The sequence below is a fragment of the Dipteris shenzhenensis genome, chromosome 5, assembly GCF_047967505.1.
Source record: "Dipteris shenzhenensis isolate YYH24624 ecotype China chromosome 5, Dip_SZ_1.0, whole genome shotgun sequence".
Classification (NCBI taxonomy): domain Eukaryota; kingdom Viridiplantae; phylum Streptophyta; class Polypodiopsida; order Gleicheniales; family Dipteridaceae; genus Dipteris; species Dipteris shenzhenensis.
Window position 1 is genome coordinate 16,899,278 of NC_141600.1, and position 12,805 is coordinate 16,912,082.

The window sequence follows — 12,805 nt, forward strand, 5'->3', positions numbered from 1 at the left end:
CAGAGGGAGTCCACACTTAAGGTGGTTAGGAATATATAAAAGTCCTCCATTGGCCTAGATCTAATAGCAGCCGCCGTCAAATGTTGGCATATTAGGAATGGGAATCTCCCCTCCGAATGACTAATTTATCCAACCCAAAATTATTCTCTTAGTTTATTTGGAGAACAATGTTGGAATGAACCATGGTCCGGACTTTCATCGACTTTCGTGGGAGGACCAAGGACTTTCCTCCAAGTCCTTGGAATCCGGCTCGAGCAGGATAATTATTCCCATGGGCCATTCCCCGATAAATAAAAGAGTATGGACTTCTCAGAGCAAAACCGGCTTTCAAAACAAATAACACACGAAGATTTTGGCAAACGGGTCATTCCCTGAGGCTCCATGGGGATTCAGCCATGGAGACAATGTAGCAATTGCCCGCCAGAACGCCGGTTTCCCCATCCTCAACCCCTTTGTACATGCATCTCCTCCAATTGCCTCAAAAATTTCCAGTTCAGGTAATTACCGAAGAATGTACCTTGAAATTTTCAGTCTCACGCACTACATTCGGCAATTGGTTTTCATTGTTTCATGCTACGCCGGTCCGTCAAGAGTAGAGCGCTTATCGCACCAGTACTTCACGGATCCCTCCCAGGCGTGGGACAACTGAAAAAGCAAAGTAAGTGTGCCACAACATGGTTTTCAGGATAAAGCTGGTAAAAATATCGGCTAGTCTGTTGATTTTCTTGCAAGATTTGGCAGGAAAACGCAAGGACTTCAGATTTTAACCATAAAATTACGAAGGAATCGCTACCGATCGATGCTTGGAACAATCCAGGTTGGGTTAAATACATGCTTGAGAAGGAGTCGTCTGGAAGTAAGGAAATGCAAGGGGCCAAAGCATCCACTGGTCAAGCCTGGTCAAACTTTGAAGACCGTGGTTTCGTGGAGAGTAAGAGCAATTGCAAGGCCGGAGTTCGGTCTGGAGTACAGATGAATGCGTCTGGATCACAAGAACTGGGCTGGGAGATGCTCAGCTTACATGGGGCAATTACTTCTTTGGAACGGATGCCCCAGATGCCTTCGGTTAAGAACTTTATAAGCATCTTGCAGAAGTGCAGAAAAGAGAAAAATCTAGCGTATGCTAAGCGCTTGTACTCCTACATGTGTAAAAATGAACTGGATACTCACAGATCTCTGGGAAACTACCTTGTCCCCATGTTGGTGGAATGTGGAAGCATGAACGATGCTCTACAGGTTTTCAATAGGATGGGCGATCCCAATGAGTATTGTTGGACTTCTCTCATCACGGGTTACATTGACTATGGGGAATCGCAGCAAGCCCTCAAGCTGTATCAAAAAATGCAAGAGGATTGCGTTCACCCAAGCAAGTTTACGTTTGTTGCTCTACTGAAGGCTTGTACTAGGCTGAAAGATGCAGACAAAGGCCGTGAGCTACATGCTGAGATTGCCAGAAAGGGGTTGGAAAACAATCCTTTTCTCGGCAATAGCTTGGTTGATATGTATGCCAAATGTTGCTTAATTGCAAAAGCGCAAGAAGTATTTGACAAGCTTCCAGTACGAGACGTAGTCTCATGGAATGCACTTATTGCAGGATATGGTGTACAAGAAGTTTCCGAGGAAGCACTGAATTGTTTTGAACAGATGCAACGTGAGGGTGTCCCTCCAGATTCTGTCACATTTCTTTGCAGCTTGAAAGCTTGTGGCTGTGTAGGAGCCATAGCCAAGGGCCAAGAAATACACAGGGAGATTACCAGAAAGGGGTTGGAAAGAGATCCTTTTCTTGGCAGCACGTTGGTTGATACGTATGCCAAATGTGGCTTACTTGCAAAAGCACGGGAAGTGTTTGACAAGCTTCCAGTTCGAGATATAGTCTGCTGGAATGCACTAATCGCAGGATATGCTGGACATGGACTTGGTGAGGAGGCACTGAACTGTTTCGAACAAATGCAACTGGAGGGTATGTCTCCAGATGCTGTCACATTTGTTTGCAGCTTCAAAGCTTGTGGCAGCATATGCGCCTTAGATAAAGGCTGGGAAATACATGCAGAGGTCGCAAGAAAGGGGTTAGAAAGAGACTCTTTCCTTGGCATTGCGTTGGTCGATATGTATGCCAAGTTTGGCTCCCTTGCAAAAGCACGGGAATTGTTTGACAAGCTTCCATTTCGAGATGTAGTATTGTGGACTGCACTAATTGCAGGATATGCTGAACATGGACTTGGTGAGAAAGCGCTAGACTGTTTTGAACTGATGCAACTGGAAGGTGTGCCTCCAAATGGTGTCACGTTTATTTGCAGCTTGAAAGCTTGTAGCAGCATAGGAGATATAGACAAGGGCCGGGAAATGCATACCGAGATTGCCAGAAAGGGATTGGATCAAGATCCTTCTGTTGGCAGTGCCTTGGTCGATATGTATGCCAAATGTGGCTCACTTGGAAAAGCACGGGAAGTGTTTGAAAAGCTTCCGTACCGAGATGTTGTCTCATGGACTGCACTAGTCGCAGGCTATGCTCAACACGGGCCTGGTGAGGAAGCGCTGGACTGTTTTGAACAGATGCAAGTTGAGGGTGTCTGTCCAAATGCAGTCACGTTTGTTTGCAGCTTGAAAGCTTGTGGCAATGTCCAAGCCCTAGACAAGGGTGGACAAATACACGCTGAGATTGCCAGAAAGGGGTTGGAAACAAACAATTTTGTTGGCAGCACTTTGGTTGATATGTATGCCAAATGTTGCTTGCTTGCGAAAGCACTGGAAGTGTTTGACAAGCTTCCAGTTCGAGATGTGGTCTCATGGACTGCACTAATCACAGCTTATGCCCAGCATGGACTTGATGGTGCAGCAATGAGCTGTTTCCAACAGATGCAACTGGAGGGTGTCTCTCCAGACGTATCCTCATGGACTGCACTAATCGCGGGATATGCTGAACAGGGGCTTGGTGAGGAAGCACTGGACTGTTTCAAAAGGATGCAACTGGAGGATGTATCTCCAAATGCTGTTACGTTTGTTTGCACTGTAAAAGCTTGTGGCAGCATTGTTGCCATACACGAGGGTGGAGAAGTACACACCCAGATTGCCAGGATGGGGTTGGAAAGAGATCCTTGTATTGGCAACACCTTGGTGGATATGTATGCCAAATGTGGCTCGCTTGCAAAAGCACAGGAAGTGTTTGACAAGCTTCCAGTTCGAGATGTAGTCTCCTGGAATGCACTGATTGCTGGATATGCTGAATGTGGGCATGGTGAGGAATCCCTGAATTGTTTTGAACTGATGCAACTGGAGGGTGTCTCTCCGAATGCTACCACTTTTGTTTGCAGCTTGAAAGCTTGTGGCAATGCAGGATCCATCAAGAAGGGCCGTGAAATACATGCCAATATTGCCCAAAAGGGGTTGGAAAGAGATTCTTTTGTTGGCGTGACGTTGGTTGATATGTATGCCAAATGTGGCTCACTTGCAGAAGCACAGAGAATGTTTGAGAGGCTTCCAGATCGAGACGTCATCTCATGGAGTGTACTGATCACAGGGTATGCCCAACATGGGCTTTGCGAAGCAGCACAGAGATGTTTTGTGCAGATGCAATTGGAGGGTGTCTCTCCAGATGTAACCTCATGGAGTGCACTAATCACTGGATATGCCCAGCTTGGAGAAAGTGAAATTGTTTTTTATATGCTTGAGAGGATGAGACGAGAAGGTGTAGAGCCAGATGGGGTCACGTTCCTCAATGTTCTTACCTTATGCAGTCATGCAGGTCTAGTGGATGAAGGCCAGAAGTACTTTGAAGCCATGAGCAAAGACTATGGCATCAGTCCAACCATCGAGCATTACACTTGCATTGTTGACCTCCTCGGCCGTGCAGGCCAATTAGACAAGGCAATAATGATGGTGAAGACAATGCCTTTCCAACCCAATCTTGGGGTGTGGCTGACAGTGTTAAGTGCTTGTCGAAAGTGGGGCAATGTGGATCTTGGAAGGCAAGCCTTTGAATGTGCAGTGCAACTGGATGGAAAGGATGCTGCAGCTTATGTCCTGATGTGTAACATTTATGCAGATGCTCACATGGAGGAAGACGAGAAGAAGGTCGAGGCAATAATACAGACATGCCAGCCGCCGGTGTAGGTGGCTGCCGCTGAATTCGTCTGCCAGCAACCAGAGACAGCCAGTCGCCGCCAAATAGCTGCCATGGGTTGCCACACCCTGAGACATTAAAGACAGCCAATCAGTGTGGTTGCCACGTGTCAGCCACATGCGACAGTTCCCCACAGTCCACAAGCAGTCCACTGCTCTGATACCAATGTAGGCTCTTTGAAGAGTGTGCCACGTGTCAGCCATGCGCCGGGTGCGGATCCGAAGCCACCCCATAGCCGCACCTCCTCCAAAAGGTCAACCAGGATGCAAGGAGGTCTTCAACCACGGCCATATATATAAGGTCCCCACAAGTGTGTTATGATTAGGGGATTACTTTTCCTTTTGTACACGTGTCATGAAGCACACAAGAGCCCAATACCCTTCCAATTAATCAAGCCACACAAGGGGTTACCAAGGATGTTTGGTCCATATTCAACAGGAGAGAGAGAGAGAGAGAGAGCTGGTGCTAGGTGGGTTTTGTCATGTCCGGTTGCAGAGCTCTCAACAGCCCTGCACAGATCACTGCAAGTGATGAGAGGGATCATGAAGAAACTGCCTACCACCCCCAGCTTCAGAAATTTCCCTCCAACGATCGAGCAACAGCAATTTGGCTCTCCAATCTGTGTCTTCTCTGCCATTGGTCACCATTGCAGCTCTTCCTGGTGGTATCTACAACATAGTGCCGATTGGTGCTTTGGCTTTTAAGCAGCCATAGGCCCATCGCTGTCTGTTTCAATGATTGATTCTCAGTTTGCAGCTGTTTGGGCCTAGGGCTGTGGCCAAACTTTTTTGAACTGATGGCTGAGATAATAAGAAGCTTGAACTTACCGGATTGGTTGGTGCAGCGATGTCACCTTTGGAACATGGTAAATACATTTGCTCGATCTGCCAGTGTGAAAATGAATTTAGATGGCGTTTTGTGCTGGGGTATTAGGGCAAGCTGATTCATGCCTTTATCATCAATTGATGACTTTACAAACTTGAGGAATTTGTCAGGAGCACCCCCGTTGATGTTTGTAAGATAAGATATGCTGAATACAGGTTTGGCCAGAAGGCTCATACAAGAGGACTGTTTGACTATGACAACCAGATCACTTCCAAATTGTTGAATGTGGTGTGAGCTGGATGTGTATGTCGAGAATATCATCATCTCTATGTAAGCAAAATGTGAGAGCATCCAAGGTTTTCATTAGGGCGGGCACACTGAGCTCATTATGATCTTTTTTTTTCTTAACAGTGAAAAAGTTCATCATGATCTTATTAAAAGTGGTTTGAGCTGGAGATAATTACCACATGCCAAATGTGGGAGCCTTGAGGATGCCTGTAACGTCATCGGCCTGCCAAATGACCCAACAAAGTGGCGACATGGATCTGCCTAGAGATTGGCCACCTAAATGGTGCAGGCCTGCTAGAATGTGGTTGGCTCGAGACAGGTGTGGGGGCCCTAGAGGCTGTAAAGTCAGGTGATCTGGGGCAGGGGTTGGCCATTGACAAGGCATTTGTTGTGGGGCGGGGGGGGGGGGAAGGAAGTGAAGTATCGAAACTTGGGAAAAAAATGCCCAACAAGAACACATATGAATCATTCTTGGATGCAACTCACAAAAACAACATGCTGTAATCAACCTTAATCGACAATGACTTGGTGCACTGTGAAGCAGCTGCAGACTGGCTGCCACATCCAGGGCAGAGCAGCAGAAGGTCGTCTGGCTGCAGTCTCTAGTTGGCCGTACAGCCTGCAGGACCCACAGACTGGGTGGCCCAGTTAGCAGCAGATCCACAGTGTAGTCGGCCAGTCTGTGAGGGTTCCAGGCCCAGGGCCTTTTTGGGGGCAGCATTCCAATCTGCAGGGGATTTTGGTCTTCCAGGAGCACACTAAAGAGGAGCAGATCTACACTGATAGAAGAGCCATAAAGGCACATTCAGAAGGTGAGCAGGAGGCCTCACATCTGTAGCTACTGAAGCCTACAAGAAGGTGCGTGGCAGAGACGAGGAGTCTACCTTAGTAGGACAGCAAATGGAGCTGGTTTTGATTCCTTGCATTAATAGGACACCATATGGATCTGATTTTGATTGCTTACCTCAGTGACAGTGTGCAAAGGTGTTGGTACATGTATTAGCACATATTGTACTTGGTTCTTCATATCAATATGATCCTCTTGGTTGTATTTCTCAGTATTTTCTCTCTAGATTTGAAGTATCTTTTCATGCATGCATGCACGAAGAGTGAGTGGTTCCTGGAGTGATATAGAAGGATCTCAATCTCTCTCATTCCGCTATATGGGAGTTGGCTACAGCAAGCAACTCTCTTCTGTACAATGATCATAGAGACCAAATACGGCTTATGGGACCTAAGGTTCAATCAAGAGTGCTGCCTTCCTGTGCTCAGGGAGCAAGTACAATAGATGTAAGCAGCAAGTCCTTACAAATTACATGACATAACTGTTTTATTTAGCTCATGGTTCCCTCTTTAATGCTGATTCCACAACACCACGACCCATCTACTATTTCACCATATTTGAGGATACCCTGTTGAGCTAGATCACGTAATTATGTCGGTTACTTCTGATTGAAACTTCTGAGCTAGATCACGTAAATTTCTAATTGTTTAAATTAGAAGTTCTTTAAACTTGTGACAGTGGACTTTGTGATTAACGACACTATAGTAGTTCAGTATCATACAACAAAAGAGCTTATTCGTGTTCAATATGTCCCCTAATTAGTTTATGGGGAAATTTAGAGATGGCAAAAAGTAAGTTACTTGCTTCCCTTGCTTTTCGAGTTTTACTTTGTGCCTAAAAGTCTCTCTCTCTCTCACACACACACACACACACACACACACACACATTTTTTTTTTTTTTTTTTGGGGTAATATCCAGTGCATATATTTATATGATCATAAATTTACATGATGGGAGGTCTCCAAAATGGAGAGCATCCCAAAGTTCAGAAGCATAAAAAGAAAAGCTGTATGCAAGAAGCATCCATATCACCCTCATGGCAGGCATCATATAAGGATTGCCGCAATGAGGCTCGGAAAGATTCATATGACTTGTGAATTTGCCGACCCAAGTATGCCAAATTATGCTCACTCCAGATTGTCCAAAGAGCCCAATATCGCACCCAAGAGAGAAATAGTGAGTATTGAGACAAGGACTTCATAAATCAGCCAAAGAGCCAGAGATGCTTCCCAAATTTGTGACTCGGGAAACGGATCCAAAGATAATCTGAAATTCTCCTGACACAGTAGTCCAATGACTATAAGCACAAGTCCTCATGTTGACACACATGGATGCTAGCATACAAGTCCATGGCTGTTGTAGGTGGAAAAAAGTATGCAGCATAGTCGCCTTCCTTGCAAGCACATGATATCTTATATTGAGGACATTAAGTCCACCATGCATCCTAGGAGAGCACACCATTTCCATCTTCATCAGTCTCAATGCTTTCACAGCAGTTTTTGTCCTCCATAACATCTCCATAGCTTGAGACATAAAGGCTGAAATATCCGTGGAGGACCAATGTATCAAAGGCAAATAGAACTGGACATAGGACATTACAATGGACTGTACTATTCTGAGCCTGACATGAAGAGGCCAAGTAGAAATCTTCGAGTATTCCAGTTTGTGTTGAAGCCTTTGGAAGATCCATTTTAGCTGCTGCTTCCTGGTGATATGCCATCCTATGGGATATCCCAAATGCCTGACTACATCTTTGGAATGCACCACCTGACCTGGCCAAAGAATAGAATGCCAATCACATTGTGTTAGGGGAAGTAATTTAGATTTGTCAAAATTGACATGCAATCCTGCTGCCAAACCATACAATGAAAGAGTGGTCATAAGCATGTGAACTTCCCGGGGAGAATTCTGTGGCATAAAGAAGGAATCATCAACATATGCTTGTGCCAAAAAAGATGCAGCCCCAGGGATTTGAAGACCAGTCATCTGTCCTGTGTTTGTAAGATGATCAAGATACATCAAAAGGGGATGTGTCGCAATGGCATAGAAGAGAGGGCAGCCCTGTCTAACTGATCGACCCAATGTCCATGACCGAGACAGATGACCCCCAAGAATGCACTGAGAAGTAGAGTCAGAATAAAGCCAGTAAACTGCATTTGCTATCTTGGGACCAAAGCCTAACTTTGTCATAATTTGAGAGATAAAATCCCATTGAACAGTATCAAATGCCTTAGCAATATCCACCTGCAATATAAGGACATCTTGATGCGAATACTTAGCATATTCAATTGCAGTCAAGGCATTGGAAATATTATTATGGATTTGTCTTCGCGGCACAAATCCATACTGATGAGGATGAAGTCCCGCATCCAGTATCCTGTGAAGCCTATGCACAATCATTTTGGTAATGAGTTTGTAAACTATAGGCATCAAAGTAATAGGCCTCCAATTTGACATATGGTCACACAGATGTTTTTTGGGCACAAGTTTGACTATGCCATGCTTCCAAGAGTGCGGTAACTGATTTTCTTGCCAGGCAACATTGATCATTTGCAAGAGGACATCTTTCAAATCATCCTAAAAAGAAATATAAAATTTCACCGTAAGGCCATCCCAGCCAAGGGACTTGTATTTGCTGAGGTGGAACAATGCATTATCAAGTTTTGTGTCGGTAAAAGGTCTCTCCAAGGTAAGAGCATCATCCATTTCCACTATTTCAGAAACATATTGGAGAAATTCAGTCCTCGCATCAGTCATTTGATTTGATGGGGAACCAGGAGCAGAGAACAATTTCTGGAAATAATTTTGGCATTCATCTTGGAGATCAGAGAAAGAGTGCGTCCAAGAGCCATCTAGCTTCCTTACCCTTAGACATGAGTTTTTCTTTCGAGTAGCATGCAGGCCCTGGAAAAAGGCTTTTGATGAGCAGCCCTTATCCATGAGGGGCTTCATTCTTGCTTTAATCTGCCATTTGTGCAATTTCCTCTGATCATTAACAGTCAATTTAATCCGAGCATGTGAAAGGGAATCATTTTCTGATTCAGAGAGAGGCCTTAAATGTGAAAATTCAATCAATTGTTGTGCTGTCCTTTTTGCCCATTTAACCTCATTCCTCCATTTAGTCATATGCCAGTTTCTCTAATGACATTCTGTATACGAGAGACAAAACTGTCCCAAGCATAATCCATGTCCTCCTGGGCATGCAAAGGCAAGGGATGAATTGCAAGTCTGATCATTTGCTGGAAATAGTGATGTCGGAAATAAGCCTGATTAACATGCAATAATCTACTGGAAAGGGGTGGCAAATCATCCAGTGGCATACCAAGGTGCAGATTCATCCATAATGGGGCATGATCTGACAAGGCCAATGAGAAATCTATGAGGAGATGAGGGCTAAAATCTGCATATTGTTGTGGGTAAAACAAATACCATCTGTCAAGCCTTGCCCAGTATGTAGTAAGTGCATTATGATGAAAAGTATATCCGGGCACTGACCCTTGGAGAAGCAGCCATAAATCTTCAGCCTGCACAGAAAGAAGCATGCTATCCCATTTCTGCCTTTCCAATGATAGCATATGAGATCTTGAAGTGGTGTTATCTCTTGGCAGAGGGGAATTATTAAAATCTCCACAGATGAATGCATTAGATCTCCATGGATATTTGCTTAAAGAATCCCATAAAGAAGCCCTCATGGCAGAGGTCTAGGAGGCATAGACTGATGCAAACTCAAGTATATCACCATTAACATTACATTGTATGACCATCCATCTGCCACTGCTGTCATTGAAGGCTAACTGAGGCTCCAGCTCATGTCTAACCATTATGCATACACCTGAGTAGGTAGTGGTACCAGCATAATATATATCATAACCGCCAAAATAATCATGATGACCAACCTTAGAGTGTTGATTATGCTCTTGCAAACAAACAATATCTGGCTGCATTTTATGTACATAATTCCATAAAAGCCTCCACTTTGAGACATTGCAGAGGCTTTGTACATTGTATGTAAAGCACTTAAGTGTTTGATGCATGAAAGAGGTATATACAGTAAAATATAAGTATGAAACAAGATATCAGAGAGGCAAAGCCTCTGCCTACATGGGCTGCATTCCTTCATGATCCATGAAAGACATAGCATTCTCCCCCTCTTCAGAATCACATATGGGGATGCCCTTCTTCAAAACCCCCACCCAGTTTTGAAGGACATGAGCTGAAGTAGAAGCCTGTCCTGGTGAGGGAGAAGAAGCATCCCATTGACGAGATTGAAAGGGACGTTGCTTCAATAGAACCATCTTCTTAGGCTGTTGAAAACCATCCCGATCAGTTCCCGCCGATTCCTTTATCTTCTCTTTTTCTTTATCTTTTCCTTTTCCAGCAAGTGATTGCACTTGATTGATTGGTTTGGCATTCTTTGCTCCATTTCTATTTGCTGTCTTAGCTTGCAAATTCTCATTCTTTTCCCGTGTCTGGGGCGGCAAGGCATTGGGAGGGGGCTGATGCAGGACCATTGGGCATTCAGAGGCTAGATGCCCAAACTTATGGCAGGCAAAACAAGCTCTTGCAAACGCACCCCATTTCAATTCAAAATACTTTTTTCCCAATTGCACTCCCTCAACTTCCACTGCAATAGAAGGAGGGGTAGGTGTGGGGGTTAAAGGTCACTGTGCCTTTACTCCGGTTATGTACAATACTCAAACACATATATAAATGAATAAAAAAGAAGATTAGGGTGGTCTGCACCCACCAAAACTTGTGTGGCTCTCTGTCTCTCTCTCTCCTTCTTCCGTTCTTGCTTCCGTTGAGAGCACTCTCAACTGGTATCAGAGCCCGGGTGATCTAGCTGAGCGTGCGTGAATGCTTGAAGCTCAGCAGCTCTGTGGGAGGAAGGAGAAGCTCTGTGGGAAGCTTTGTGGGCGACTTTACTTGCATCCAAGTGTGCAGAGACCTTGGAGGAACCTTTGGAAAAGTCACTTTGGCTTTGCGAAGTGGTTTTGAGAGCCTGTTAAGAGCTTTCAAAGAAAAAGTCGTTTTTTGAGCTTGCCCGGGTGTTGGAACTCAAGTTTGGAGCAACCATTTGCAGATCTGTCAGTTCCGGTGGACTCAGGAGGTCCTAAAACTTCTATGTTGCTCATCATTCGCACTCCGGTGGAGTTTACAGATAGCTCTGTTTCCAAAAACTTTTTTCAGTCCGTGTGTTGGACCGAGTGATTGAGACCACGGTTTCCAAAACCGTCTGTCCCATTGCGTTTCGGACGCCCAAAAACCCCTACCTGTCAGTTCTTGCGCAATTCGGTGGAGGATTTTCAGAGTTATAGATCTCTGTGTATTCGATTTTGTCTCTCTGTTATGCATTTTTCATTCTAAGGTTTTGAAACCTTAGATTTATGCCACATGGCAGTGGATAAGTGTTGACTCCCATTTCTCACTCATCGGTTGGGATTTTGGAGTTCTGGCAGAAGAGAGATATTTGCAGATTTTCTTGCTGATTCCGATTATGCAATGGCACCCATGTTTTGAGGCATCTCAGGTTCTATTTTCAGTAGCGCTCATTACCGTGGGACTATGATTTCTTGAGCATACCTTATGCAGATCACTCTGGTTGCAGTTTGTGCGCTCATTCGTGGTGTGCATTGGGTTACAGTGGATGATTTATAGGCCATTTGGATGCATTGCAGTCCTTACTGGATGCGCTGATAGGTCCAAATTGCCTTGTGGGATGCTATTTTTATGGACGCTTTGCACATGGATGCTATTTTATGCTGAGGGACAGCTTTGACACATTGCAGGTGATGCACTGATAGTGCTATGCTCTCTTGGATGAGATATTATTGATGCATATGCCAGTGGACAATGTTTATGCTTGAGTCATTTGGCACTTATTGGCATTTTCTTTTGGGCCAGATTTGCTCATATGGATGCATAGTATATGCACATGAGTCAGAGGCATCTTTTGATGCTTTGAGCTTTGAATTTTGGTGATATTTCACTCTATTGTGGCATACACATTTGGGTGCACCTAGTATTTGGTGTGATTCTCTCTTGTAGGTACTAGCATTTGGGATTTTGTTTCATTTGCATCATGGCATCCTCTTCCACGTCTCAGTGTTTCAAATGCTTTTCCAAAAAAACTTGTGACTTGAACCCTTTATGGAATTGGTTCAGCCCCACTAGTAAAGGAGTTTTTCAGCATTAAAAAGTTTGATGGGACAAACTTTTCTTTGTGGAAAGAACAAATAAGGGATGTGCTTATTCAAAAGAAGCAGATTAAACCCTTGGCAGGGATTGAAGCTAAGCCTGCAAATATGTCTGAGGATGATTGGAATGAGTTGGATGCATTAGCAAAGTCTACTATTAGACTTCATCTTGCAGAGTCAGTTTATTTCACAGTAGTAAATGAGTAGACTACGGAAGATTTGTGGAAGAAACTGTGTGCCACTTATGAGAAGGAAACTGCCTCTAATAAAGTTTACCTCATGAAGAGGTTGTTTGAGCTGCAGATGAAGGAAGGGGTCTCCATTGCTTCTTACTTGAATGAATTTAATATTATTTTCAGCCAGCTTCAGGCTCAGAAGATGAATTTTGATGCGGAGACTAAGGCAATATTTCTCTTATGTTCATTGCCATCCTCATGGGATACCTTCCGTACAGCTGTCAGTAACTCTGCACCTGGTGGAGTACTGAAATTTGATGATGTTGTGGGTAGCTTGTTGGCCAAGGAGATTAGA

At 44.4% G+C, this 12,805-nt stretch overlaps 1 protein-coding gene across 2 annotated transcripts; it reads left to right on the top strand.

Annotated features, from left to right (window-relative positions):
* The first annotated feature begins 350 nt into the window (after window positions 1-350).
* LOC147901685 (pentatricopeptide repeat-containing protein At2g39620-like) lies at window positions 351-6,471 on the top strand. Of its 2 annotated transcripts, none has more exons than XM_087374925.1 (2): window positions 351-497; window positions 742-6,471. In XM_087374925.1, the coding sequence occupies exons 1-2, from the start codon at window positions 459-461 to the stop codon at window positions 4,108-4,110; spliced, it is 3,408 nt and encodes a 1,135-aa protein (XP_087231051.1). In that variant the 5' UTR covers window positions 351-458; the 3' UTR covers window positions 4,111-6,471. The 2 variants fall into 2 exon arrangements, with proteins under 2 accessions (XP_087231051.1, XP_087231052.1); XM_087374926.1 differs by lacking the exon at window positions 351-497 and adding an exon at window positions 616-658.
* Window positions 6,472-12,805: the final 6,334 nt, after the last annotated feature.